Source organism: Chiloscyllium punctatum, chromosome 39 (genome assembly GCF_047496795.1).
Source record: "Chiloscyllium punctatum isolate Juve2018m chromosome 39, sChiPun1.3, whole genome shotgun sequence".
Lineage (NCBI taxonomy): Eukaryota > Metazoa > Chordata > Chondrichthyes > Orectolobiformes > Hemiscylliidae > Chiloscyllium > Chiloscyllium punctatum.
Genome location: NC_092777.1, coordinates 9,536,650 through 9,562,349, shown reverse-complemented (window position 1 = coordinate 9,562,349; position 25,700 = coordinate 9,536,650). Strand labels below are relative to the sequence as shown.

The following is a 25,700-nucleotide window of genomic DNA, read 5'->3' as shown; positions in this document are numbered from 1 at the left end:
CTGGATCATATTGATATAATATCCTCCCTTATGGCATTGTAGGCCAACCTACAGCACGTGGACTGCAGTTGTTCGACAAGATCACCACCACCTTCTCAAGAACAACTTGGAATGGGAAATAAATGCTGGCCAGCCAGTGATATTTAGGTCCCATGAATGACTAAGGAGAATGAAAAAGTGCCACTTAGTTCTTAGCTGACACTCCATTGCAATACTGAGGGGGTGCCACAATGTCTGAGGGAACACTTCGTTGCAGACTGAGGAAGTGTCATGGAGTCTGAGAGATCCCTCCATTGCAGTACTGAGGATGTGAAAGATCCCAAATGTTGTTACAAAGTAGAAATGTGAAGTTTTCCCAATGTTTATTTACCAACCAATATCTTGAAAAATCAAACTGCCTGGACCTTGGCAGCCTTATTTGTTGCTTTACCACAGGAACAACACTTCAGAACTATGATGTTTGCTGGATAGCATTTGAGAGTATCCCAGGAAATTATATAAATACCAGGCTTGTTCTTTATGAACATATAATCACTCAGAGCCTGCCTTTTGTAAACTGACTCAATCTCTCAGGGTACTAACTGGGGTGAACTCCAGCTTGCATTATACTGAGATGGAGGGCCACTCCTACACCCACCTCCCAGGTCCCATGAAGTGGCTGTGCTTTAGCATCACCACACAGAGGCAGCAGCTTATACTCCTTCCTCCTCAGGAAGGCAGCAGTTACCCCTCAGGGAGACAGGTTGTCGTGCATCATTCTCAAGCCCTATGTGTTATGGAGCATGAGGACATTGCTGACAAGCTGACATGTTCCCACCACCCCCCCAAGGACCAACCCCTCAGCAAAGTCCTGCTCCCTCCTGAAGGCCCTGACCCTCCTCAAGACCCTGTCCCCTACTCTCAAGGTCCTACCATTCAAGGTCCTGTTCCCTCAGCGAGGACCCACCCCTGCTGAAGGTCCTATCCCCTCAGGTTAGTCCTACCACCCAGCTTCAATCCAGAGTACAGAAGGGGAGACTATGAAGTGTCTGTCACTTACCTTAGCTACTGTGTCCTCACCTTTCTGGTCTCTTTCCAATACTCTCACCAGTCTCTCCTGAGTTTTTCCTGCCCATTCCCTGACTTTCACTCCTGGGTTTATTTCCAGTAACTCACCATGGGGTTGGTGAAACCCTGCCCCTCTCCCAGGGTTTGTCAGTGTACTGCCTGAACAATGTGTTGCTTCACCAATCTTTTGTTTTCTGTTGCTCTGTGCAGGTGCTGCAATGGCTGCGATTGAGGTTAGTCCAAATAACAGAATCCAGCGAGAAGATGATCTGGTCACTTCAGCAACCATCTTCCAGTTGACTAGCAAACTCGTCCAGTCTCTCATGCGCTCTCGGGTTTTCAATGAGGAGCCCTTGTTGATATCTGTCTCTGAGATTGATGTGCAGGGGAAAAGAGTGGACCCCTTCAACCTGCTGTGTTCCTGGCCTGGTGAGAAATGCCTCTTCCACATCCCCCCAGCACTATCCAGCCAGTTGTCAGCAAACCGTGAGCTCATCCAGCTAACAATGAGCCTCAGGGTCAATCCTTTCCCAGGAGGCACCATCAGCAACTACAGTGTCTCCACCCATCTTGGATCTATGGAGTTGAGCAGCCCACAAGGGCTTCCACTCTCAATCAGTGACCTTGCTGCAGAGAGGTCCATCCGTGTTACTCTTTCAGACCGGAGACCCCAGCAATTGGAACATGCAGAGACAGTGAGGACTCTCAGTCCTGGAGAAAGTGTGAATTTCACCATCCGGCCTGTCAACAGTAACCGTGCAGCTGGGCTCCACATTGGCCTGCGGTTCACCCTGATAGGTACATCTTTCTCTGTATTTTATCGTTTTTGTTTATGGGTGTGGCTGCCTGGGCCAGCATTTATGGCTCATCCCTACTTGCCCTGGAATTGAGTGACTTGCTAGAGCATTTCAGAGTGCAGTTATAGCTTGACAATGTTGCTGCGGATTTGCATGTCAGCCAGACCAGGTAGGATGGCAGATTTGTTCCGTAAAAGACATTAATGAAACAAATGGGTTTTTACAACAATTAATAGTGGTTACATGGTCTCTCTTAGGAAGTGCCTGGGAATGTGGTGGAGGCAGGTTTAACTGAGGAATTCAAAAGGGCATGGAATGATGATTTTGTTAAAAATATAATATGCAAAGATATTGGGATAAAGCCAGAGATAAATATTACATAATGATACTCTTTTAAGGAGCTGGTACAGCCACAATGGGCTAAATAGCCTCCTTCAATGCTGTAACAATTCTATTGTTAAGTTAGCTTCCATAAGTTAAGTTAGCAAATTTTTATTGAATCTGCTGTGGTGGGATTCAAGCCTATGTCCCCAGAACATTAACCTGGTTTGCATTACCACTATACCACCCCCTCCCATTGTTCTTGGTGCTTAGTCAATGCACACATCGATGTAGAAAGGGAAAAGACATTAAGGCCTTGGATTCCCTGATCTCAGCTAAAGATGACTGAGAAGGAAGGAGTCCATTAAAATGGAGGGAGGCAGTGGCTCTGTACTGTTGCTGTAGCATTTGTTTCATATTCCTCCAGGTTTTTCTCTTTGATTTTTCCACAAGACCTCCAATTCCTGCAGTCTGTAGGGCCATCCTGGATAGAGGGTAATGCCAATCAGGAAGGGTGCATTGCCCATTTTAATCTGACCAATCATGGGGCACAAGGAGTCCTGGATTCAGTCCTCTCTCACTATGCGAGACTGCCTCTGATGGTCACACTCCGCATATCCTGGGCCTGTGTTTGTCTGACACTCAAGATACTTGCACAGCTCAATCAGACAGATCCAAAACCATGGTGAGGTTTTCAGAAAGACACTGTAAGTATTCCTGCCCTCATTACTGCTCCAGAATTGAGGAATTACTGTTTGTAAGGCTAAGCTCAGCAATTACAGACCAGTCAGTTTAACTCAGTGGTGGAGATGCTTCTACAAACAATAATTTGGCAGAGAATTAATAGTTATATGGAAGAATTATGGGAAACAGCACAGATTTCTGAAAGAAAATTGAATTTCAATGCTGGAATTATTTGAACTGGCAACGTAATAGTTTGTTGAGGGTAATGCTGTTATGTGGTGTTCATAGACCTCTATACAGTGTCATACAACAGACTGTGAGGAAAACAAAAGGAACAGGAGCAAAGATACAGCAAATTGGCTGAGTGACAACACTACAGGACCCCTACCCCATAGAAAAGGTTCCATCAGTTTACTTTGTGTTGTTTGTCTTTCAAAGATTGAGCAACAATCTGGTGATGATCATTGATTCCTCACTCTCCACGGAATTGGTACTGGATGATTGGAGAGAGAAGAACGTTGTTACTGTGTTCAAGAAAGGGAATACGAAAATCCCTGGAAATTACAGGCCAGTCAGTCTTACATCAGTGGCAAGCAAGATACTGGAAAGGATTCAGAGAGATAGGATTTATGGCTATTTGGAAAAACATATTTTGGTTAAAGGTAGTCAGCACGGCTTTGTGAGGGGCATGTCATGCCTCACAAGCCTGATTGAGTTGTTTGAGGATGTGACAAGACAAGGTGACGAATGTCACGCAGTGGATGTGGTATATATGGATTTCAGTAAGGCATTTGATAAAGTTCCCCATGGCAGGCTTATTCAGAAAGTTAGGAGGTTTAGATTAGATTAGATTAGATTACTTACAGTGTGGAAACAGGTCCTTCGGCCCAACAAGTCCACACCGACCCGCCGAAGCACAACCCACCCAGCCCCATTCCCCTACATTTACCCCTTCACCTAACACTACGGGCAATTTAACTTGGCCAATTCACCTAACCTGCACATTTTTGGACTGTGGGAGGAAACCGGAGCACCCGGAGGAAACCCACGCAGACACGTGTGGGGGTAAAGAGAAATTTGGCTGTCTGGATACAGAATTGGCTGGCCAAAAGAAGACAGCGAATGGTACTGGATGGAAATTATTCTGCCAGATGGTCAGTGATCAGTGGTGTCCTGCAGGGATCTGTTCTTGGGCCTCTGCTCTTTGTAGTTTTTATAAATGACTTGGCTGAAGAAGTGGAAGGGTGGGTTAGTAAGTTTGCTGATGACACAAAGGTCAGGGGTGTTATAGATAATGTTGAGGGCTGTTGGAGGCTACAACAATACATTGACAGGATACAGGGCTGGGCTGAGAAGTGACGGATGGAGTTCAACATGGATAAATGTGAAGTGATTCATTTTGGAAAGTTGAATTTGAAAGACAGAGTTAAAGACAGGATTCTTAGCAGTGTGGAGGAACAGCGGGATCTTGGGGTCCACATCTGTAGATCTCTCAAAGGGTTGTTATGAAGGTGGATGTGTTTTGGCTTTCATTAAGGGAGGAGTTGAGTTTAAGAGCTGCGAGGTTTTGCTGCAGTTCTATAAAACCCTAGTAAGACCATACTTGGAATATTGTGTCCAGTTCTGGTCACCTTCTTATAGGAAGGATGTAGATGCTTTAGTGATCAATTGTGTTAGGAGATTCTGTAGTCAGAGGTACAAACATTTCTGTGGCCAGCAGAGAAAAAGCAGAATGGTGTGTTTCCCTGGTGCCAGGATCAAGGATGTCTCAGAGAGGGTGCAGAATGTTCTAATGGGGGAGAGGGGCCAGCAGGAGGTCTTTGTCCACATTGGAACCAACGACATTGGAATGGAAAAGGTTGAGACTCTGAAGGGAGATTACAGAGAGTTAGGTAGAAATTTAAAAAGGAGGTCCTCAAGGGTAGTAATATCTGGATTACTCCCAGTGCTATGAGCTAGTGAGGGCAGGAACAGGAGGATAGAGCAGATGAATACATGGCTGAGGAGCTGGTGTATGGGAAAGGATTCACATTTTTGGATCAGTGGAGTCTCTTTTGGGGTAGAAGTGACCTGTACAAGAAGGACGGATTGCACCTAAGTTGGAAGGGGACTAATATACTGGCAGGGAAATTTGCTAGAACTGCTTGGGAGGATTGAACCTAGTAAGGTGGGGGTGGGTGGGACCCAGGGAGATAGTGAGGAAAGAGATTGATCTGAGACGGGTACAGCTGAGAACAGACATGAGTCAGTCAAGGCAGGCAGAGACAAGGTAGGACTAATAAATTAAACTGCATTTATTTCAATGCAACGGGCCTAACAGGGAAGGCAGATGAACTCAGGGCATAGTTAGGAACAGGGACTGGGATATCATAGCAATTACGGAAACATGGCTCAGGGATGTGCAGGACTGGCAGCTGAATGTTCCAGGATACAAATGCTACAGGAAGGATAGAAAGGGAGGCAAAAGAGGAGAGGGAGTGGTATTTTTGATAAGGGATAGCATTACAGCTGTGCTGAGGGAGGATATTCCTGGAATTACATTGAGGGAAATTATTTAGGTGGAACTGAGAAATAAGAAAGGGATGATCACCTTATTAGGATTGTATTATAGACCTCCCAATAGTCAGAGGGAAATTGAGAAACAAACTTGTAAGGAGATCTCAGCGATCTGTAAGAATAATATGGTGGTTATGGTAGGGGATTTTAACTTTTCAAACATCAAATGGGACTGCCATAGTGTTAAAGGTTTAGATGAAGAGGAATTTCTTAAGTGTGTTCAAGACAATTTTCTGATTCAGTATGTGGATGTACCTACTAGAGAAGGTACAAAACTTGACCTACTCTTGGGAAATAAGGCAGGGCAGGTGACTGAGGTGACAGTGGGGGAACACTTTGGGGCCAGCGACCATAATTCTATTCGTTTTAAAATAGTGATGGAAAAGGATAGACCAGATCTAATAGTTGAAGTTCTAAATTGGAGAAAGGCCAATTTTGACGGTATTAGGCAAGAACTTTCAAAAGCTGATTGGAGGCAGATGTTCGCAGGTAAAGGGACAGCTGGAAAATGGGAAGCCTTCAGAAATGAGACAGCAAGAATCCAGAGAAAGTATATTCCTGTCAGGGTGAAAGGGAAGGCTGGTTGGTATAGGGAATGCTGGATGACGAAAGAAATTGAGGGTTTGGTTCAGAAAAAGAAGGAAGCATATGTCAGGTACAGACAGGACAGATCAAGTGACTCCTTAGAAGAATATAAAGAAAGTAGGATATACTTAAGAGGGAAATCAGGAGGGCAAAATGGGGACATGAGATAGCTTTGGCAAATAGAATTAAGGAGAATCCAAAGGGTTTTTACAAATATATTAAGGACAAATGGGTAACCAGGGAGAGAATAGGGCCCCTCAAAGATCAGCAAGGCGGCCTTTGTGTGGAGCCACAGAAAATGGGGGAGATACTAAATGAATATTTTGCATCAGTATTTGCTGTGGAAAAGGATTTGGAAGATATACAGTGTAGGGAAATAGATGGTGACATCTTGCAAAATGTCCAGATTACAGAGGAGAAATTGCTGGATGTCTTGAAACGGTTAAAGGTGGATAAATCCCCAGAACCTGGTCAGGTGTACCCGAGAACTCTGTGGGAAGCTAGAGAAGTGATTGCTGGGCCTCTTGCTGAGATATTTGTATCATCGATAGTCACAGGCAAAGTGCTGGAAGACTGGAGGTTGGCAAACGTGGTGCCACTGTTTAAGAAAGGTGGTAAGGACAAGCCAGGGAACTATAGACCAGTGAGCCTGACATCGGTGGTGGGCAAATTGTTGGAGAGAATCCTGAGGGACAGGATGTACATGTATTTGGAAAGGCAAGGACTGATTCGGGATAGTCAACATGGCTTTGTGCGTAGGAAATCATGTCTCACAAACTTGATTGAGTTCTTTGATGAAGTAACAAAGAAGATTGATGAGGGCAGAGCGGTAGATGTGATCTATATGGACTTCAGTAAGGTGTGCGACAAGGTTCCCCATGGGAGACTGATTAGCAAGGTTAGATCTCATGGAATACAGGGAGAACTAGCCATTTGGATACAGAACTGGCTCAAATGTAGAAATCAGAGGGTGGTGGTGGAGGGTTGTTTTTCAGACTGGAGGCCTGTGACCAGTGGAGTGCTACAAGGATCGGTGCTGGGCCCTATACTTTTTGTCATTTACATAAATGATTTGGATGCGAGCATAAGAGGTACAGTTAGTAAGTTTGCAGATGACACCAAAATTGGAGTAGTGGACAGCGAAGAGGGTTACCTCAGATTACAACAGGAATCTGGACCAGACGGGCCAATGGCCTGAGAAGTGGCAGATGGAGTTTAATTCAGATAAATGCGAGGTGCTGCATTTTGGGAAAGCAAATCTTAGCATGACTTATACACTTAATGGTAAGGTCCTAGGGAGTGTTGCTGAACAAAGAGACCTGGGAGTGCAGGTTCATAGCTCCTTGAAAGTGGAGTCGCAGGTAGATAGGATAGTGAAGAAGGAGTTTGGTATGCTTTCCTTTATTGGTCAGAGTATTGAGTACAGGAGTTGGGAGGTCATGTTGCAGCTGTACAGGACATTGGTCAGGCCATTGTTGGAATATTGCATGCAATTCTGGTCTCCTTCCTATCGGAAAGATGTTGTGAAACTTGAAAGGGTTCTGAAAAGATTTACAAGGATGTTGCCAGGGTTGGAGGATTTGAGCTACAGGGAGAGGCAGAACAGGTTGGGGCTGTTTTTCCTGGAGCGTCGGAGGCTGAGGGGTGACCTTATAGAGGTTTACAAAATTATGAGGGGCATGGATAGGATAAATAGGCAAAGTCTTTTCCCTGGGGTCGGGGAGTCCAGAACTAGAGGGCATAGGTTTAGGGTGAGAGGGGAAAGATATCAAAGAGACCTAAGGGGCAACGTTTTCACGCAGAGGATGGTACGTGTATGGAATGAGCTGCCAGAAGATGTGGTGGAGGCTGGTACAATTGCAACATTTAAGAGTCATTTGGATGGGTATATGAATAGGAAGGGTTTGGAGGGATATGGGCCGTGTGCTGGCAGGTGGGACTAGTTTGGGTTGGGATACCTGGTCGGCATGGACGGGTTGGACCGAAGGGTCTGTTTCCATGCTGTACATCTCTGTGACTCTATGACAGGCTGCAGATGAGATTTACCAGGATGCTGCCTGGATTGAAGGGCTTGTCTTATGAAGAGAGGTTGAGTGAGCTAGGGATTTTCACACTGGAGAGAATAAAATAGAGAGGTGACTTGATCAAGGTGTACAAGGCAATGAGAGGCATAGGTAGAGTAGAAAGCTAGAGCCTTTTCCCCAGGGCAGAAATGGCTGTCATGAGGGGTCATAATTTTAAGCTGATGGGAGGAAGGTATAAACTTCATTAACAAACTAAAAAGACAGACAGTTTTTTACAAGAACCGAGAAACATCTCTGTCACCATCCTATTTCTAACCCTTATTCAGTTCGCAAAGCCCTTTTGGACACCTGACCTCAGTGGGCACTCTTTAAATCCATTTCTCTATCTCGAGGATTCCCAGCTGCCAACCCAACAATTTTAACTTTGGCCATGAGGTAAAGTCTTACCCTGATGATTTAGAATCTCACTTTCTCCTCAGATCTTGAAGGTGCCCAGGACCCAGACCCTTTTGTCCGTCTTCATGTCAACAACAACCCACAGTTTAATGGATCCCTAAATAATGCAACAAGAGGAATCATTCTATATCCTACTAGGGAACGTTTAAGTGTCGAACACACCATCTTCCTATCTCCTGAGTGAGTACAATCTCTCATGTTAAGTTGTTATTGGGAATAGAGTTGATTCGAAACTTCCAGTACAGACTCCAGCAGCAGTTTTAGAAACCATTTTGCGCAGTTACGCGGATGATGTAATTACAATGAGATCTTTTATAACCAGCTGTCTCCCTCAAAGAAGGCAGTTGCTGGAGACCCCTCCTTACCGGATGGAATGGGCAATACCTGACCATTGTGTATCGTCATTCTTGGTACTTGATATCCTAGGATCACACAGTCATAAACAATAGTCCAGCTGTAGCTCTTTGGAAACATCAAACTGAAAATGCTGGAAAAACTCGAAAGATCATTCGTCATCTGTGGATAAAGAAACAGGGTTAATGTTTCACGCCAGCCCAGACTGAAACGCTTTGTACACAGGGGAGTGGATTTCAATGCGGAAGCTGTATATGAAACACCTGAAGTATGACACAACAGTTGCTAAAACATTATTTTACAATTCATTCATAGGATGTGGTTATTGTTGGCTGGGCCAGTATTTACTGCCCATCCGTAGTTGTCCTTGAGAAGGTGAGCTGCCTTCTTGAACTGCTGCAGTTCGCTTGGCATAGGAAGACCCACAATGCCCTTACGGATGGAATCCCATGATTTTGATGTAGCGACATGGAAGGAATCACCAAGGTGTTATGGTGCAGTAGGAGGCTCATTGTGTCTCAACCTGTTCTTCAAATGAGTGTCACTACCTAGTGCCAATCTCCTGTGTTTTCCCTAAAATCTGACAAGTCCCCAGGTTCTGATAATCTACATCCCAGAGTACTAAAGGATATGGCCCTGGAAATATTGGATGGATTGGTGGATATCTTCCAGGATTCGAAAGATCCTGGAACAGTTCAATGAGAGAGAAGAATGGTACATAAGATGTATTTGGATTTCAAGAAGGTTTTTGATAAGTAGTTATTGGGCAAACTTAGAGCAAGTGGGCAGGGGTAATATATTATCACGGATCAGGAACTGATGGACAGGCAGGAATTAGAGAGTGGGAATAAATGAGTCTTTTCCAGATGGGAGGAGGTGAGTAGTGGGTGGCCACAAAGGATCAATGCTTGGACTCTAGCTCGAGTCATCGAGGTGTATAGCAGAGACAGGGCCTTTCAGCCCATTGAGACTGCACTAGTCAATAACAATCACTGAACTATTCTAGCACTTAGTCGACTTCTTTATATGCCTTAGCATCATAAGTGCACATCTAAATACATTTTCAATATATTGGCGGTTTCTGCCTCTACCGCTCCTATAGACAATAAGTTTCTGGATGCTCACCACCCTTAAATCTATGACCCTGGTCAATGATCCTGTCATCAAGGGGAAAAGTGTCTTTATGTCTACCCTTTCTATGCTTGTAAAGATTTTATATATTTCTACCATGTCCTCTCTCAATCTCATCTGCTCTAAGGAAGACAGCACCAGTCTTTCCAATCTCTCCTCACAACTGATAGTAGAAAGCAGAGGATAATAGTGGAAGGATGCTTGTCAGCTAGGTAGATGAAGGTGGGGCTGAAAGTGATAGTTTGGAGAGGAGGGTGAAGCAGATAGGTAGGAAGGGAAGATGGACAGGGAGGACAGTGCCGAGTTGGAAGGTTGGCTCTGGGATGAGGTGGAGGAAGAGTAGATGAGGAAACTGGTGAAGTCTACATTACTTCCGTGTGGTTGGAGGGTCCCAAGGTGGAAGATGAAGCGTTCTTCCTCCAGGCATCGGGTGGTTAGGGGTTGCCAGTGGAGGAGGCCCAGGACCTGCATGTCCTTGGCAGAGTGGGAGGGGGAGTTGAAGTGTTCGGCCACAGGGCGGTGGGATTGTTTAGTGTGTGTGTCCCCCAGAGGTGTTCTCTGAAATGTTCCACAAACTGGCATCCTGTCTCCCCAGTATAGAGGAGACCACGACGGCAGCAATGGACACAGTAGATGATGTGTGTGGAAGTTCAGGTAAACCTCTGTTGGATGTGCAAGGATCCTTTGGGACCTTGGATGGAAGTGAGGGGGGAGGTGTGGGTGAGGGTTTTGTACCTCTTGCGTTGGCAGGGGAAGGTGCCGAGATTGGGAGGTGGGTTGGCGAGGGGTGTGGACCTAGCAAGGGAGTCACGGAGGGAATGGTCTCTCTAGAATGCATATAGTGGTGGCGAGGGAAATATAGCCCTGGTGGTGGTGACTGTTTGTAGGTAATGGTAGAGGTTGGTGGGGTGGAAGGTGAGAACCAGGGGAGTCTGTCCATGTTGTGATTGGAGGGATGGAGTTCAAGGGCAGAAGTAGAGGAGATATGCTGGTGGGCATCGTCAACCATGTGGGAGGGAAAATTGTGGTCTTTGAAGAACAAAGCCATCTGGGATGTTCTGTGGTGGAATGTGTATCCTCATACACTCTCAGACTGTCTGCCATATTATTTACCACCTCCTCAATTGCTGTATCATCCATGAACTTGCTGATCAACCCTCCAAATTCAAGTCTAAATCATTTATGTATCGTACAAACAGCAAGGACCTCAGCACTGAGCCTATGGAACCCCACTAGACACAGATGTCCAGTCACAAAAACACTCGTTGACCATGACCTCTGCTTTCTGCCACTCAGCCAATTCAGAACGCAATGAGCTAAATTTCCTTGGATCCCAATAGGCTCTTACCTTTGCTATTAGTCTCTCATGCAGGACTTTATCTAGACCTTTGCTAAAGTCCAAGTAAACCGCACCAAAATCATTGCATTCCTCTACATAGTGGGTGACCACTTAAAAATAATTCAGTCAAGTTGGTCAGGTATGACATTTTGTGACAAAACCATGCTGATTGCTTCTCCAAATATATATTAAATCTGCCCCTCAAAATTGCTTCCAACTGTTTCCCCACCACTGAGGTTAGACAGATGGGCCTGTAGCTTTTTGATTTATCCCTTGCTTCATTCTTGAATAATGTTACCACATTGGCTGTCCTCCAATCACCTCTCCTGTAGTCAGAGTGTGCCTCTACTGTTTCCTCCCTTGTCTCACTCAACAACCTGAGATAAAGTTCACCCAACCTCTTTTAAGCCTGCCAGAGCATTCAGAACCTATGCTGTTGATTTCCATGACAACATCGTCCTTTCAGGAGTATTCATTTAGAAGCCTATTTATACCCTCCAGCTCCAAGCTTAAATTATTACTGTGGACCTTAATAGGTTCTTAGTCAGTCCATTGATATCTTTTTGCCCTGAACGTATCTGTATAAACAATTTAGGATTTTTCTTTACTTTGCCTGCCATTTTTTTTTCATGCTTTCTTTTTGTTCCCCTGACTTCATTTTTTAAGTATTCTTCTTGTACATTATACCCTCCTGTAGGGCCTCCGTTGTTTGAAACCTCGGTATCTGCCTTTTGAGCTTACCTTTTTGTCTTTATCCAATGATATTTATCCCAGGGTTCACAGGATTTGTTTGGTCACAGGCAGTGTCTTTCTTAGAATCTGCTGGCCCTTTATTTTCTATACATCCTTCTTGAATGCATCCCATTGTTCTGATGCAAATTTACCTGAAAGTATTTGCCCATAGTGCATTCTGTCCAAATCATATTAAAATCAGCCTTCTCCCAGTTTTAATCTTAAATTTCAGGCCCATTGTTGCCCATTTCCATAACAATTTTGAATAGGAGAAAACAAAGAAAATTACAGCGCAGGAACAGGCCCTTTGGCCCTCCAAGCCTGCATTGATCCAGATCCTCTATCTAACCCTGCCGCCTATTTTCTAAGGATCTGTATCCCTCTGCCCCCTGCCCATTCATATATCTGCCTAGATACATCTTAAATGACACTATCATGCCCGCCTCTACACCTCCGCTGCCAACACGCTCTGGGCACTCACCACCCTCGAGGAAAGAACTTTCTATGCATATTTCCCTGAATTTTTCCCCTCTCCCCTTGAACTTGTGACTCTCAGTAATTGAATCCCCCACTCTGGGAAAACGCTTCTTGCTATCCACCCTGCCTATACCTCTCATGATTTTGTAAACCTCAAACAGGTCCCCCCTCAACCACTGTCTTTTTATTGAAAATAATCCTAATCTACTTAACCTCTCCTCATAGCTCGCGCCCTCCATACCAGGCAACATCCTGGTGAACCTCCTCTACACCGTCTCTAAAGCATCCTCATCCTTTTGGTAATATGGTGACCAGAACTGTATGCACTACAGGGCAACCGCCGTATCAATGGAATCGGTTTCCGCGGTTTCAGTCACCTGTGGTTTACCGTGGCCTGAACATATTACATGGAACATTCCAGAACCAGGGAGCAAGGTGCTGCCGGGGAGGCAAATTTCCCATTTAAAGAATGAGTTCGCTGCGATCTGCAGTTTCAGGCTTCTGCGATGGGTCTTGGAACATATCTCCCGTGGGTATGGGGGCACTTCTGTATTCCAAATGTGGCTGAACTAAAGTCCTATACAACTGTCAAATGACCTGCCAACTCTCATACACAATACTCCTTCCAATGAAGGAAAGCATGCCGTATGCCTTCTTGACCACTTTACTGACCTGCATTGCCACCTTCAGGGTACAATGGACCTGAACACTCAGATCTCTCGGTACATCAATTTTCCCCAGGGCTTTTCCATTTACCATACAGTTCGCTGTTGAATCAGATCTTCCAAAATGCATCACCTCGCATTTGCCTGGATTGAACCCCATCTGCCATTTCGCTGCCCAGCTCTCCAATCTATCTATGTTCTGCTGCATTCTCTAACAGTCCCCATTCACTGTCTGCTACTTCACCATCTTAGTGTCATCTGAAAACTTGCTAATCATACCACCTATGCCTACATCAAGATCATTTTTTATATGTATATAATATCACAGTGGTCCCAGCACGGATCCCTGTGGAACATCAGTGGTCATAGTTCTCCATTTTGAGAAACTCCTTTCCACGACTACGCTCTGTCTCCTGCTGCCCAGCCAGTTCTCTATCCATCTAGCTAGTATACCCTGGACCCTATGCAACTTCACTTTCTCCATCAGCCTGCCATAGGGAACCTTTTCAAATGCCTTACTGAAGTCCAAGTATATGACATCTACAGCCCTTCCTTCATCAATCTACTTTGTTATTTCCTCAAAGAATTCTACTAAGTTGGTAAGACATGACCTTCCCTGCACAAAACCATGCTGCCTATCACCGATAAGCCCATTTTCTTCCAAATGTAAATAAATCCTATTCCTCAATATCTTTTCCAGCAGCTTCCCTACCACTGACGTCTGGCTCACTGGATTATCCGTGCTACCCTTCTTAAACAAGGGGACAACATTAACAATTCTCCAGTCCTCTGAGTCCTCACCCATGTTCAAGGATGCTGCAAAGATATCTGTTAAGGCCCCAGCTGTTTTCTCTCTTGCTTCCTTCATTAACCTGGGATGGATCCCATCTAGACCTGGGGACTTGTCCACCTTAGTGCCTTTTAGAATGTCCAACACTTCCTCCCTCCTTATGTTGACTTGACCTTGAGTAAGGAGAAAGTGAGGACTGCAGATGCTGGAGATCAGAGCTGAAAAATGTGTTGCTGGAAAAGTGCAGCAGGTCAGGCAGCATCAAAGGAGCAGGACCTTAAGTAATCAAATATCTGTCCCAAACCTCAACATCTGCCATGTCCTCTCCTCAGTGAATACTGATGCAAAGTACTCATTAAGAAGCTCACTTATTTTCTCTGACTCCATGCATAACTTTCCTCCTTTGTCCTTGAGTGGGCCAAGCCTTTCACTCGTTACCCTCTTGCTCCTTATATATGACTAAAAGACTTTTGTATTTTCCTTAACCCTGTTTGCTAAAGGTATCTTATGACCCCTTTTAGCCCTCTTAATTCCTCATTTCAGATTGGTCCTACTTTCCCGATATTCTTCCAAAACTTCATCAGTTTTCAAGTTGCCTAGGTCTTATATATGCGTTATGTTTCCATTTGATTTCCTTACCTAAAGTTAAGTCCAGGACTGCGCCCTCATATAGGGCCTTCTAAGTGACTTGGATGAGGGACCAAATGTAATATTTCCAGGTTTGTTGATGACACAAAACTAGATGCAAGTTTGAGTTATTTGGAGGATGGAAGGAGGCTTCAGGGTGATTGAGACAAGTTGAGTGTGTGGGCTTGACAGTGTAGAGAAATGTGAGGTTATATGCTTTGTATGAAAAATAGAAAGGTAGAGTATTATTTAACTGGGGATATATTGGAAAATGTGAAATGCAAAAACATCTGTACGTCTTGTCAGTCAATGAAAGTAGACAGACAAGTGCAGCGAGCAGTTGTGAAGGCAAATGGTTTGTGGCCTTCATTGCAAGAGGATTTGAGTTCAGGAGTAGGGATGTCTTGCTGAAGTTATAAAGGATATGATAATACTGCACCTTGTTTATTGTGTGCAGTTTTGGTCTCTCTCCTTAATAGAGGAAAATTATTGTCAGAGAGGGAGTGCAGTGAAGGTTCACCAGGCTAATATCAGGGATGTCCTTTGAGGTGAGATTATTTTGACTGGACCTGTATTCACTGGTAGAATGAGAGAGGATCTGACTGAAATGTATTAAATTTTAACATAGCTGGCCAAAATAGATGCACGGAGGATGGTTACCCTGATTAAGGACTCTAGAAACAGATGATGTAGGAGGAGTAGGCCATTTTGGACTGAGATCAGGAAGCATTTCTTCAGGCAGAATGGTGAAACTGTGGAATTCTCTAATACAGAAGGCTGTGGAAGCCAAATCAAGTAAACTCTCAAGAAGTAATTGGAGACATACCTAGCATATAGGAAGATGGTGCTTTTGTTGGCAATTGATCATCTTATTCCTGCAATATTACTGCAGGAATTCCTCAGGATAGTGTCCAGCAGTTTCATCAATGACTTTCCCTCCATCATAAGGTCAGAAGTGGAGATGTTCACCAATGATTGCAACTCCTCAGATAATGAAGTTGCATTTGAACAAGACCTGGACAGTATCCAAGCTCAGGCTGACAAATGACAAGTAACAATCGTGCCACACAAATTTCAGGCAGTGCCCATGTTCAGTAAGAAACAATCACCCCTTTGTATTCAAAAGTGCCATCATCGCTCAATCCCCCTGCTGTCGACATCCTGGGGGATTACCATTAACTAGAAACTGTGTTGGAATTGCCACATAAATACAGTGGCTATAAGAGCAGGTCAGAGGGTTGGGATACTACAGTGAGTGATTGACCTCCTGATTCCCTAAAACCTGTGCAGCATCTACAAGGCACAAGTCAGCAGTGTGATAGAATACTCTCCATTTTTATGGATGGGTGCAACTCTAACAATGCTCAAGAAGCTTGGCACCATCCAGGATAAAGCAGCCCATATGATTGGCATGCACTCATCAGAAAAACATCTGTTGAAGAAAGATCATTTCCTGGGGCTGATGTCTTTAGTTTTTCTGTCTCCTTGAGGGTGGAACCATTAAACTTACTCACTAACTCCTGGTTGTTGCAGGGTGTATGACAGCACCACCGAACAGTTGTTTGTCACCGTTTCCAACTGCTTCTCTTCTGCCCGAGTCGGCATCGCAATCACCACCTATACCTCACTGTGCCAGTACTTCGATTTCCAGAGTTTGCAGTGGAGGACAGAAGGCATTGTGCCCACACGGTGGACCAGGCTGGAGGAAGCTGTGTGCCTCACTCGGCATCTCACTGTCTTCGGGGCTAGCCTCTTTGTGTCTCCAAATGCGGTGGAGTTTCTTGCACCGGTATGTATATTCTCCACGCTATTGTTCTTGCACATTTCAACAAGGCTTCCAGTCAGACGTATTTTGCCAATTAAACCACGAAACATTCCTCCCATGATCTATCCTCCCTGCAAATCTCCCTATTACATAACCTCCTAATAACACACCTCCATTAAGCAGAGTCTGTCTAAAGGCGTGTCTCTAAGGAACAGACAATACTTTACAATAGACTGATATAGGAGAAAGTGAGGACTGCAGATGCTGGAGATCAGAGCTGAAAATGTGTTGCTGGAAAAGTGCAGCAAGTCAGGCAGCATCCAAGGAGCAGGAGAATCGATGTTTCGGGCATGAGCCCTTCTTCAGGAATGAGGAAAGTGTGCCAAGCAGGCTGAGATAAAAGGTAGGGAGGAGGGACTTGGGGGAGGGGCATTGGAAATGCGATAGGTAGACAGAATAGACTGATAGACCGCAGTTTTACTGAAAGCTCCTGTTAATCTCCAGTTTCATAGCAATTGTCTACTTTAACTCCTATTGCTAACATTGTACACACTAACACTTCAAACATTAGGGACTCTGGTTACAAGGAGAAAGTGAGGACTGCAGATGCTGGAGATCAGAGCTGAAAATGTGTTGCTGGAAAAGCGCAGCAGGTCAGGCAGCATCCAAGGAGCAGGAGAATCGACGTTTCTTCAGGAATGAAGAAGGGCTGATGCCCGAAACTCTGGTTACAAGGCCTTCATATCCAATGACGGTGATACTAGACCAGGATTTGTCACTGCTGTGTGAGTTGCACTGTTGTTCCAGTGCCCGATGGGGGCGAATTGGCAAGAATCTCCTCTTAAAATTGACATAGGTCACTTGTGACTGGAGTGCAACTGATAGCAGCCCAATGGGACTTTGTGGTGACTTTTTCAAATTTAATTCATGTATTGAACCCATAAAGATGGGGTTTGGGATTTGGGGACACACAGGATTATTTGAGGTTAGGGTTATGAGGTGGAGGGTGGTGGTAATGTTGCTGCCTTTGCCCATCAGGGTGTCATCTGCCTACTTTCTGCAGCAGCCAGTCCCAGGCTCAGTGTGCGATCTTTGAGAACCAGCTGGTTCAAGACAGTTGCCACGGGCAGCCCATAGAGTGGAGCTGTCAGGACTCTGTGGCTGTCTCCCAAGTTCTCACATGGACTGTTTGTGATTTGCAGGCAGACAGGCCAGTGCAGAACATGGTGGTGGTAATCAGCTGTATGTTGGTATTTGCTGTCTACGTTGTGATGGTACTCATTGCCCACAAGCTGGACTACATCGATATCAACCGTGTTGGCATTATCCCACTCTGTGGACAACATGGACACTATAAGTATGAAGTCATGGTGAAAACTGGCTGGTGCAGGAATGCAGGTAAGATATTTAATAACAGTATCAACCCAAGCATCAGACAGAAACATGACACTGTGAAAATAAGAGTCACAGATGGATCTAAGATTTTGCCTTATAGATATCTTCCTCTCTCTCTCTCTCTGTCTCCCACATGATGGTCAGGTGCAAAAACTCTGGCAAAACCATTCCAGGACAATGCAAGCAGATAGGCTCATAACAGATATATGTAGCAACTGCTCTAGTTAAAAGCAGAAAAAGGAGAGACCAATCCTTGAGAACTCATACGAGAGATTCCTGGTCAAAATGAATTTCAGAAGCTCTGTTGTGCAAGTCCTTAACTTGATTGTTGCTTGTCTTGTTATAACTGGGATGGGAGGACTGTGCTGATAAACAAGGCCCACCACTTCACCAGTCACACCATGAAATCCATGTTTTGATTTAATCTCCAAAATGGCCAATTCCATTCTTTGTGCTTTCATCCTGGATAAAAGAAACATTCACCTGACTTCTTTAATGAACTCCAAATAATGCATTTCTTCTTAACAAGATTTATTCTTAAATTAAGCAGCAACTGCTGATTAATTTCTAAGCAAAGGTCCAGAGTTAAAATTCTGTCTCCTTAATTCCAAACATAGACACACATACACAACACAAGAAGTCTCTGTAGAGTTTTTGTTTTAACAAGTCAAAAGGAAACCAACAACGTCTGTGTGCTAAGCATCTGGAAGCAAAGGATAAAATCTCTTGATTGCTCGCACCGGTTTTCCTATCAATGGAACTTAATTTGGTGACAGCCGTGGATTGATTTTTACTAAATTCTAGTTGGTTGGAATCAGAATTGGACATTTACAGTATACCCTTTCATCGGCAGACAGAAATGTCTGTGGTCCAGAAACTTCTACTGAACAACAGGATTTCAGGAGAATAGCCTTTAGCTTCAGGGACACCTCCTTTACTGACTCCTGGATCTGTAAAATAGAATTCTAATTCCAGAGAGGGTTGTTAAACAACCATTAGCATAGGGGAAAAAGTGAAGACTGTTGATGCTGGAGATCAGAGTCGAGAGTGTGGTTCTGGAAAAGCACAACAGCAGGTCAGGCAGAATCCAAGGAGCAGGAAAATTGATGTTTCGGGCATAAGCCCTTTATCAGGAATATGGACATTAGCATAGGGGACATTAGTCTTCCCCAAAATTCTAGTTTTTTTTCCCATAATTTAATGCAATAAACTGTTATCTCTTTGAAAGCTTTGATTAGCTGCTTCTTCAAAGCCACTTGATTTCCAGTGAAAACAGCAGGTGGCTTCATTTCCGAAAAATCACATGGAAAAACCCATTTCTAACCAGCAAGTATCCAAATAGTTCAAACTGTTCCAGGCACATGGAGAATGGATTCCCAACAGTCTGCATATGTTTGTTTCCATAGTAACCTCACAGTTCCAGCAGATCACGTGGGAATTCATAACATTAAGATGAATTGGATGAGAGCAATGGGGGAAATACTGAATCCAGGGTTGAGGGTGGGTTATGTGTGACTGAATTGTTTGGGAGAGGTTGATGACCATCTCCTTGTATTTAATATCTTAGTGATTCCCTCTGGGTGCTGATGGAAATGTTCCAGTTTCCTGTTAGATGCTGATCACTAACAGTTAGTGAGCAGTGTCAGATAATCTGTATACCAGTAATCTCTGTCCCCATTAAAGGTGAAGCCTCAAAGGAGCTCTCTCAGCCCTCCCTCACCACCACATTGATGATTTAAGACCAACCTGAGAGTCCTGAGCTGACGGTTTAAATTTTAGTGCTGCAGAGAAAGTAATGTGGGAGTCACGCATAACTGATCAGCTTTAGCACCACCAAATCACCATGACCTTTTTTATGCTTAAGTATTAACCACCACTAGTTAAACACTCGTGCAGTCAATTGCTGGGTCTGCTTTATATATATTTTTATACTTATCTCTGAAAGTGTGGTTATACACAGCCGAATGGCTTCCATAACAGCACATCACTGACTTTTTTTGTGTTTTTAAGCACCAACCACAACCAGAAAAACACCTATGCAGCCAATGACTGGGTCTGCCTTGCATTTTTTTTAAGTCATCCTGTCCAGGTGTGTTATGCACAGATGGGATTTGTATGCGGACCTCTTGATCCTGAGGTAGGGACATTAGCACTGTACCACAGCAGTCTGTAATTTCTTTTTTTTTGCTTATATGTGGAAATGTTCTTACAAAGCGTTCCCATCATCAAAACACTGTGATTTTTTTTGTTTTTAACTATTAACCGCCACCAGTGAATGACTCGTGTAGCTAATTAAACACTTACATGCAAAGCCCATTATAGGCAAAGTAAATCATTAAAAGTGAGGGAAGTGGAGGGGAAGTGGGAAGGAGCTAACTCAAAATGGAGTTGGAGAAGAACTAAAGCATTGTCTCCCCCGTGGTGCCCACCTCTCTCGAATGGCATCGAAGGCATTGATGGATAATGTTTCTTCTTTTTTTGTATAGCCCAGAAGTGTTATCACACACAACTGAGTGAATTTCCTACCACCAAAACCATAGTGACCTTTTTTCTGTGAAGTACTAACCACCACCAGTGACTACCTGAGGGTCTGCTTTTTTAAAAAAAAACTTATTTTCTGATCAACCTGTTCAAAATTGTTATTACGCACCTCTGAAACTGGTAGGAATGAACCTGGACCTCCTAGCTCAAAGATAGGGATACTAATAGGATGTTACTTGATCCCATAGTGGGGTCTGCTTTATTCTTTTCGAATACTCCACAGTGCAATTACACACAATATGTGGCCTTCCCACAACAAAAAACACCGTGACTTTATTTTGTTATTTTCTTAACCACTATCCACCACCAGTAAAAATACCTGTGCAGCCAATTCAGTATTTATCAATGCCCATTGTAGGGGGGACAATGCAAAACATCAAAAGTGAAGAGGTGTAGGGAGAGAAGGAGGGGCAGGGTCTGCTTTATATTTTCTAAGCAATCTATGCAGCGATGCTATCTCACAGCTCTGGAGCACGTGGAATTTGAACCTGTGCCTCCCAATCCAGGGTGGGAAGGTCTAATTTATAACCTTTCTAAATTTTCAAAACTTTTACCGATGTTTCTAATAAACCTGTTGAGATGTTTTAGTACACACCACTGGAGCAGGAGGTATTTGAACCCAAGCCTCTCAGTCGAGATAGTCTGCAATTTTTTTTAGAATCCCTACAGTGCAGAAAGACCATAAAACCATAAGACATAGAAGCAGAAATTAGGCCATTTAGTCCATCTGCTCCACCATTCAATCATGGCTGATAAGTTTCTCAACTCCATTCTCTCGCTTTCTCCTCGTAACCCTTGATCCCCTTGACAGTCAAGAAACTATCTATCTCAGTCTTAAATATACACAATGACCTAGCCTCCACAGCCTTCAGTGGCAATGAGTTCCATACATTCATCACTCTTTGGCTGAAGAAGTTTCTCCTTATCTCAATTCTAGCCTAGGACCTACCCTAGGACCCTTGGGTCCTAGTGTCTCCTACCAATGGAAACATCTTCCCAACATAGACTCTGTCCAAACCATCTAGTATGCTGTATACTTAAATCAGATAGCCCCCACCACCACCACTTATCCTTCTAAACTCTATTGAGAATAGACGCAGAATCCTCAAACGTTCCTCATATGTTAAGCTTTTCATTTCGGGGACCGTTCTCGTGCACCTCCTCTGAACATACTCCAGGGCCAGTACATCTTTCCCAAAACTGCACACAATACTCCAAAATGGTCTGACTAGAGCCTTATTGAGCCCCAGAAGTACATTCCTGTTTTCATATTCAAGTTCTCTCAAAATAAATGCCATCATTGCATTTGCCTTCTTAACTACTGACTCAACCTGCATGTTTACCTTGAGAGAATCCTGAACTGGAACTCCCAAGTCTCTTTGCACTGAAGAATTCTGAATTTTTCCCCATTTCAATAATAGTCCATGCCTGTATTCTTCCTACCAAAGTGGAAGGATTCCTACCTCACACTTTTCTACGTTGTACTCCATCTGCCATTTCTTTGCCCACACTCCTAACTTGTCCAAATCTTTCTGCAGTCTCCCTGCTTCCTCAATGCCATCTGTCCCCCTACCTATCTTTGTATCATCTACAAATTTAGTCAAGAATGCCGTCAGATCCTTCATCTAGATTGTTAAGGTACAAAGTGAGAAGATGTGGTCCCAACACTGGGCCTTGCAGAACACCACTAGTCATCGGCTGCCATTCTGAGAAGGACACTTTTATCCCCACTCTCCGCTTTTTGCCAGACAGCCAAGCTTTTATCCATGCTAGCACCTTGTCTCGAACACCATGGGCCCTTATTTTACTCAGTAGTCTCCTGTGTCAAAGGCCTTCTGATAAGATACATTGGCTCTCCTTGGTCTTGCCTCCTCGTATTTCCTGAAAGAGTTCCAGCAGATCTGTCAGGCATGTCCTCCCTTTGATGAAATGATCCTGACTTTGCTGTATTTTTCCATATACTTCCAAGTATTCAGAAATCTCATTTGAACCATCAAGACTGCACCTGAAGAGCATCCCAATCAGGCCTCAACCTATCCCTGCATTTATCACCTCTCACACATCCCTGAACATTATGGACAATTTAGCTTGGTCAATCCACCTAATGCACACATCTGTGGACGTTGGGAGGAAATCGGAGCACCCGGTAAAACCTACACAGACACAGGGAGAACATGCAAACTCCATACAGCCAGTCGTTCAAGGGTGGAATCAAACCCTGGCGCTGTGAGGCAGCAGGGTTAACCACTGAGTCACCGTGCTACCCAATCACAGAGCACATTGGAGTTAACCTCAGTGTCCTGGCAAATATTTGGTCATGAAGAGTGCTGTAACACTGCAAGTTGTTTCTTTCCTCAGGTACAACAGCCCATGTGGGCATCAGTCTGTATGGCTTGAACAAGAGTGGGTCCCGCCACTTGGATAAGGAAGGAGCATTCCAGAGAAACAGTCTGGACATTTTTCAGATTGAGACAGATGCCAACTTGGGTGAGATCTGGAAAATCAGAATCTGGCATGATAATACAGGTAGGTGCAGATAAGCAAATTGAAAAATTCTCTGGGTTAGCAGCAGCTGAAGCGATCACCCCCTAACCTACCAGCTGAATGCTAAATTTGCTTAGCTCTCCATTGACTTGTAATGTTTAACACATTATATTGCTTCATGAAGACTGACCACTATTTCACATTCAATAGATCATCACTGATAATCTTGTTAGCGTCAGGCAGCGGATTGACCCAATTTTGCTCAGGGCATCCATTATTTGATTTAGTATTGAGTCACAGAAGAATGGTATAGATGGACATAGGATGCAGTAGTGCTTCTCACCTGAGAATAGTTCTTTTTCACTGTTTAGTTCCAGAGTTTATAGCAAGGCCCTTCGATCCATCATGTGGTGATCATCAAGCACCTACCTACTCCAGTTCATTTTTCAAGCACTGGATCTGTAGCATTGCATTTCAACTGCACATCAAAATACTTTATAAAATTGGGTAGCTTTCAACTGTACTAATGGGTTCACACCTTAAAAGTTGATCTTGCCTTTCTTTTTTCTCCTACTCATGAGAGTCGTTCTGTATTTGTACCAATTTTCTATTTTTATTGCAGCTTTTAGTTTTGGTGTGTAAATGTCACTCGTGATGAAGTATATACTCAATGCCATAACTTTAGGACATAAACATTGTCAGGTGGTACTGCCAGCTCAGTCCCAGTACATCAACACAAGCCATCTCTGATTAACTAAACCAGTGGATCTCAAAGTAATGTGGAGACACTCAATCCATGAAATAATCTCTCTAGTGGAGAGAGAAAAATGCACGTGGGAAATAAGAAAGATGGAATGACACCAGTTCTATTCAGTATAAATTAACAGTGGTTACTATTTAAGTCGAGGAGAAAGTGTGGACTGCAGATGCTAGAGAGTCAGAGTCAAAATGTGCGGCGGTGGAAAAGCACAGCAGGTTAGGCAGCATCCAAGGAACAGGAACATTTTGGGCATAAGCCCTTCATCGGGAATGTGGAGGGGAAAGGGGGCTGAGAGATAAATTGAGGGTTGGGCTGGAATTGGGGAAAGGTAGGTGGGGTGACGATAGGTGGATGCAGGCTGGAGGTAATTGTGATTGACCAGTGGGGAGGGTGGAGGAGATAGGTGAGAAGGAAGGTGGACCGGTAGGACAGGTCAAGAGGGCAGCGCCGAGTTGGAGGGTTGGATCTGGGATGAAGTGGAGATTTGGAAATTGATGAAGTAAATTTGGAAACTAGACTGTTTAAACTAATTCAGCAGGAGGGTGAAAACCTAAATTGTAGTCCTAATGTCCAGGAGGTTGAGAGTACTGAGGTCAGAAATAATGTTTCAAGATCACAAGAGTGCACTAGCAAGCAAGAAGGTGGTTTGAAGTGTGTCTGCTTCAATGCCAGGAGCATCTGGAATAAGGTGGGTGAACTTGCAGCATGGGTTGGTACCTGGGACTTCAATGTTGTGGCCATTTCAGAGACATGGATAGAGCAGGGACAGGAATAGTTGTTGTAGGTTCCAGGATTTAGATGTTTCAGTAAGAACAGAGAAGATGGTAAAAGAAGGGGAGGTGTGGCATTGTTAGTCAAGGACAATATTATGGTGGCAGAAAGGATGTTTGAGGACTCATTTACTGAGGTATTTTGAGCTGAGGTTAGAAACCGGAAAGGAGAAGTTACCCTGTTAGGAGATTTCTATCGGCCTCTGAATAGTTCCAGAGATGAAGAGGAAAGGATTGAAAAGATTATTCTGTATAAGAGTGAGGGTACCAGGGCAGTTGTTATGGGGGACTTTAACGATCCAAATATTGACTGGAAACACTATACTTTGAATACTTCAGATGGGTCAGTTTTTCTCCAATGTGTGCGGGAGGATTTCCTGATACAGTATTTAGATAGGTCAACAAGCGATGAAGCCACATTGGATTTGGTAATGAACCGGTCCAGGTGTCAGATTTGGAAGTAGGTGCGCACTTTGGTGATAGTGACCACAATTCGGTTATGTTTACTTTAGCAATGGAAAGGGACAGATATATACTGCAGGGCAAGAGGTATAACTGGGGAAAAGGCAATTATGATGCGACTAGGCAAGATTTAGGATGCACAGAATGGGGAAGGAAACTGCAGGGATGGGCACAATTGAAATGTGGAGCTTATTCAAGGAACAGCTGCTGCGTGTCCTTGATAAGTATGTACCTGTCAGGCAGGGAGGAAGTGGTCAAGTGGGGGAGCTGTGGTTTAATAAGGAAGTTGAATCTCTTGTCAAGAGGAAGAGGAAGGCTTCTGTTAGGATGAAATATGAAGGCTCAGTTTGGGCACCTGACAGTTATAAGCTAGTCAGGAAAGACCTAAAGAGAGAGCTAAGAAGAGCCAGGAGGGGACATGAGAAGGTATTGGCAGATAGGATCAAGGAAGACCCTAAGGCTTTGTATAGGTATATCAGGAATAAAAGAATGATGAGACTAAGATTAGGACCAATCAAGGATAGTCGTGGGAAATTGTGCATGCAGTCCGAGGAGATGGGGAAGCGCTAAATGAATATTTCTCATCAGTATTCACACTGGCAAAAAACAATATTGTCGAGGGGAATACTGAGATTCAGGCTACTAGACTAGATGGGATTGAGTTTCACAAGAAGGAGGTGTTAGCAATTCTAGAAAGTGTGAAAATAGATAAGTCCCCTGGGCTGGGTGGGATTTATCCTAGGATTCTCTGGGAAGCCAGGGAAGAGATTGCAGACCCTTTGGCTTTGATCTTTATGTCATCGTTGTCTACAGGAATAGTGCCAGTTGACTGGAGGATAGCAAATGTTGTTTGCTGGTAATTATAGACTAGTGAGCCTTACTTCAGTTGTGGGTAAAGTGTAGAAAAGGTTATAAGAGATAGGATTTATAATCATCTA

General features: G+C 44.0%; 1 protein-coding gene across 4 annotated transcripts in view; it reads left to right on the top strand.

The window, feature by feature from the left end:
* The window catches only part of pkd1b (polycystic kidney disease 1b), a 243,206-nt gene that overhangs the window by 96,535 nt on the left and 120,971 nt on the right, over positions 1 to 25,700 (top strand). For all 4 annotated transcript variants that reach the window (XM_072558141.1, XM_072558142.1, XM_072558140.1 and 1 more), the window contains exons 19-23: positions 1,258 to 1,845; positions 8,494 to 8,650; positions 16,119 to 16,374; positions 17,553 to 17,748; positions 22,645 to 22,812. In XM_072558141.1, the coding sequence (XP_072414242.1) occupies positions 1,258 to 1,845; positions 8,494 to 8,650; positions 16,119 to 16,374; positions 17,553 to 17,748; positions 22,645 to 22,812 (1,365 nt within the window). The remainder of the gene's footprint in view (positions 1 to 1,257; positions 1,846 to 8,493; positions 8,651 to 16,118; positions 16,375 to 17,552; positions 17,749 to 22,644; positions 22,813 to 25,700) is intronic.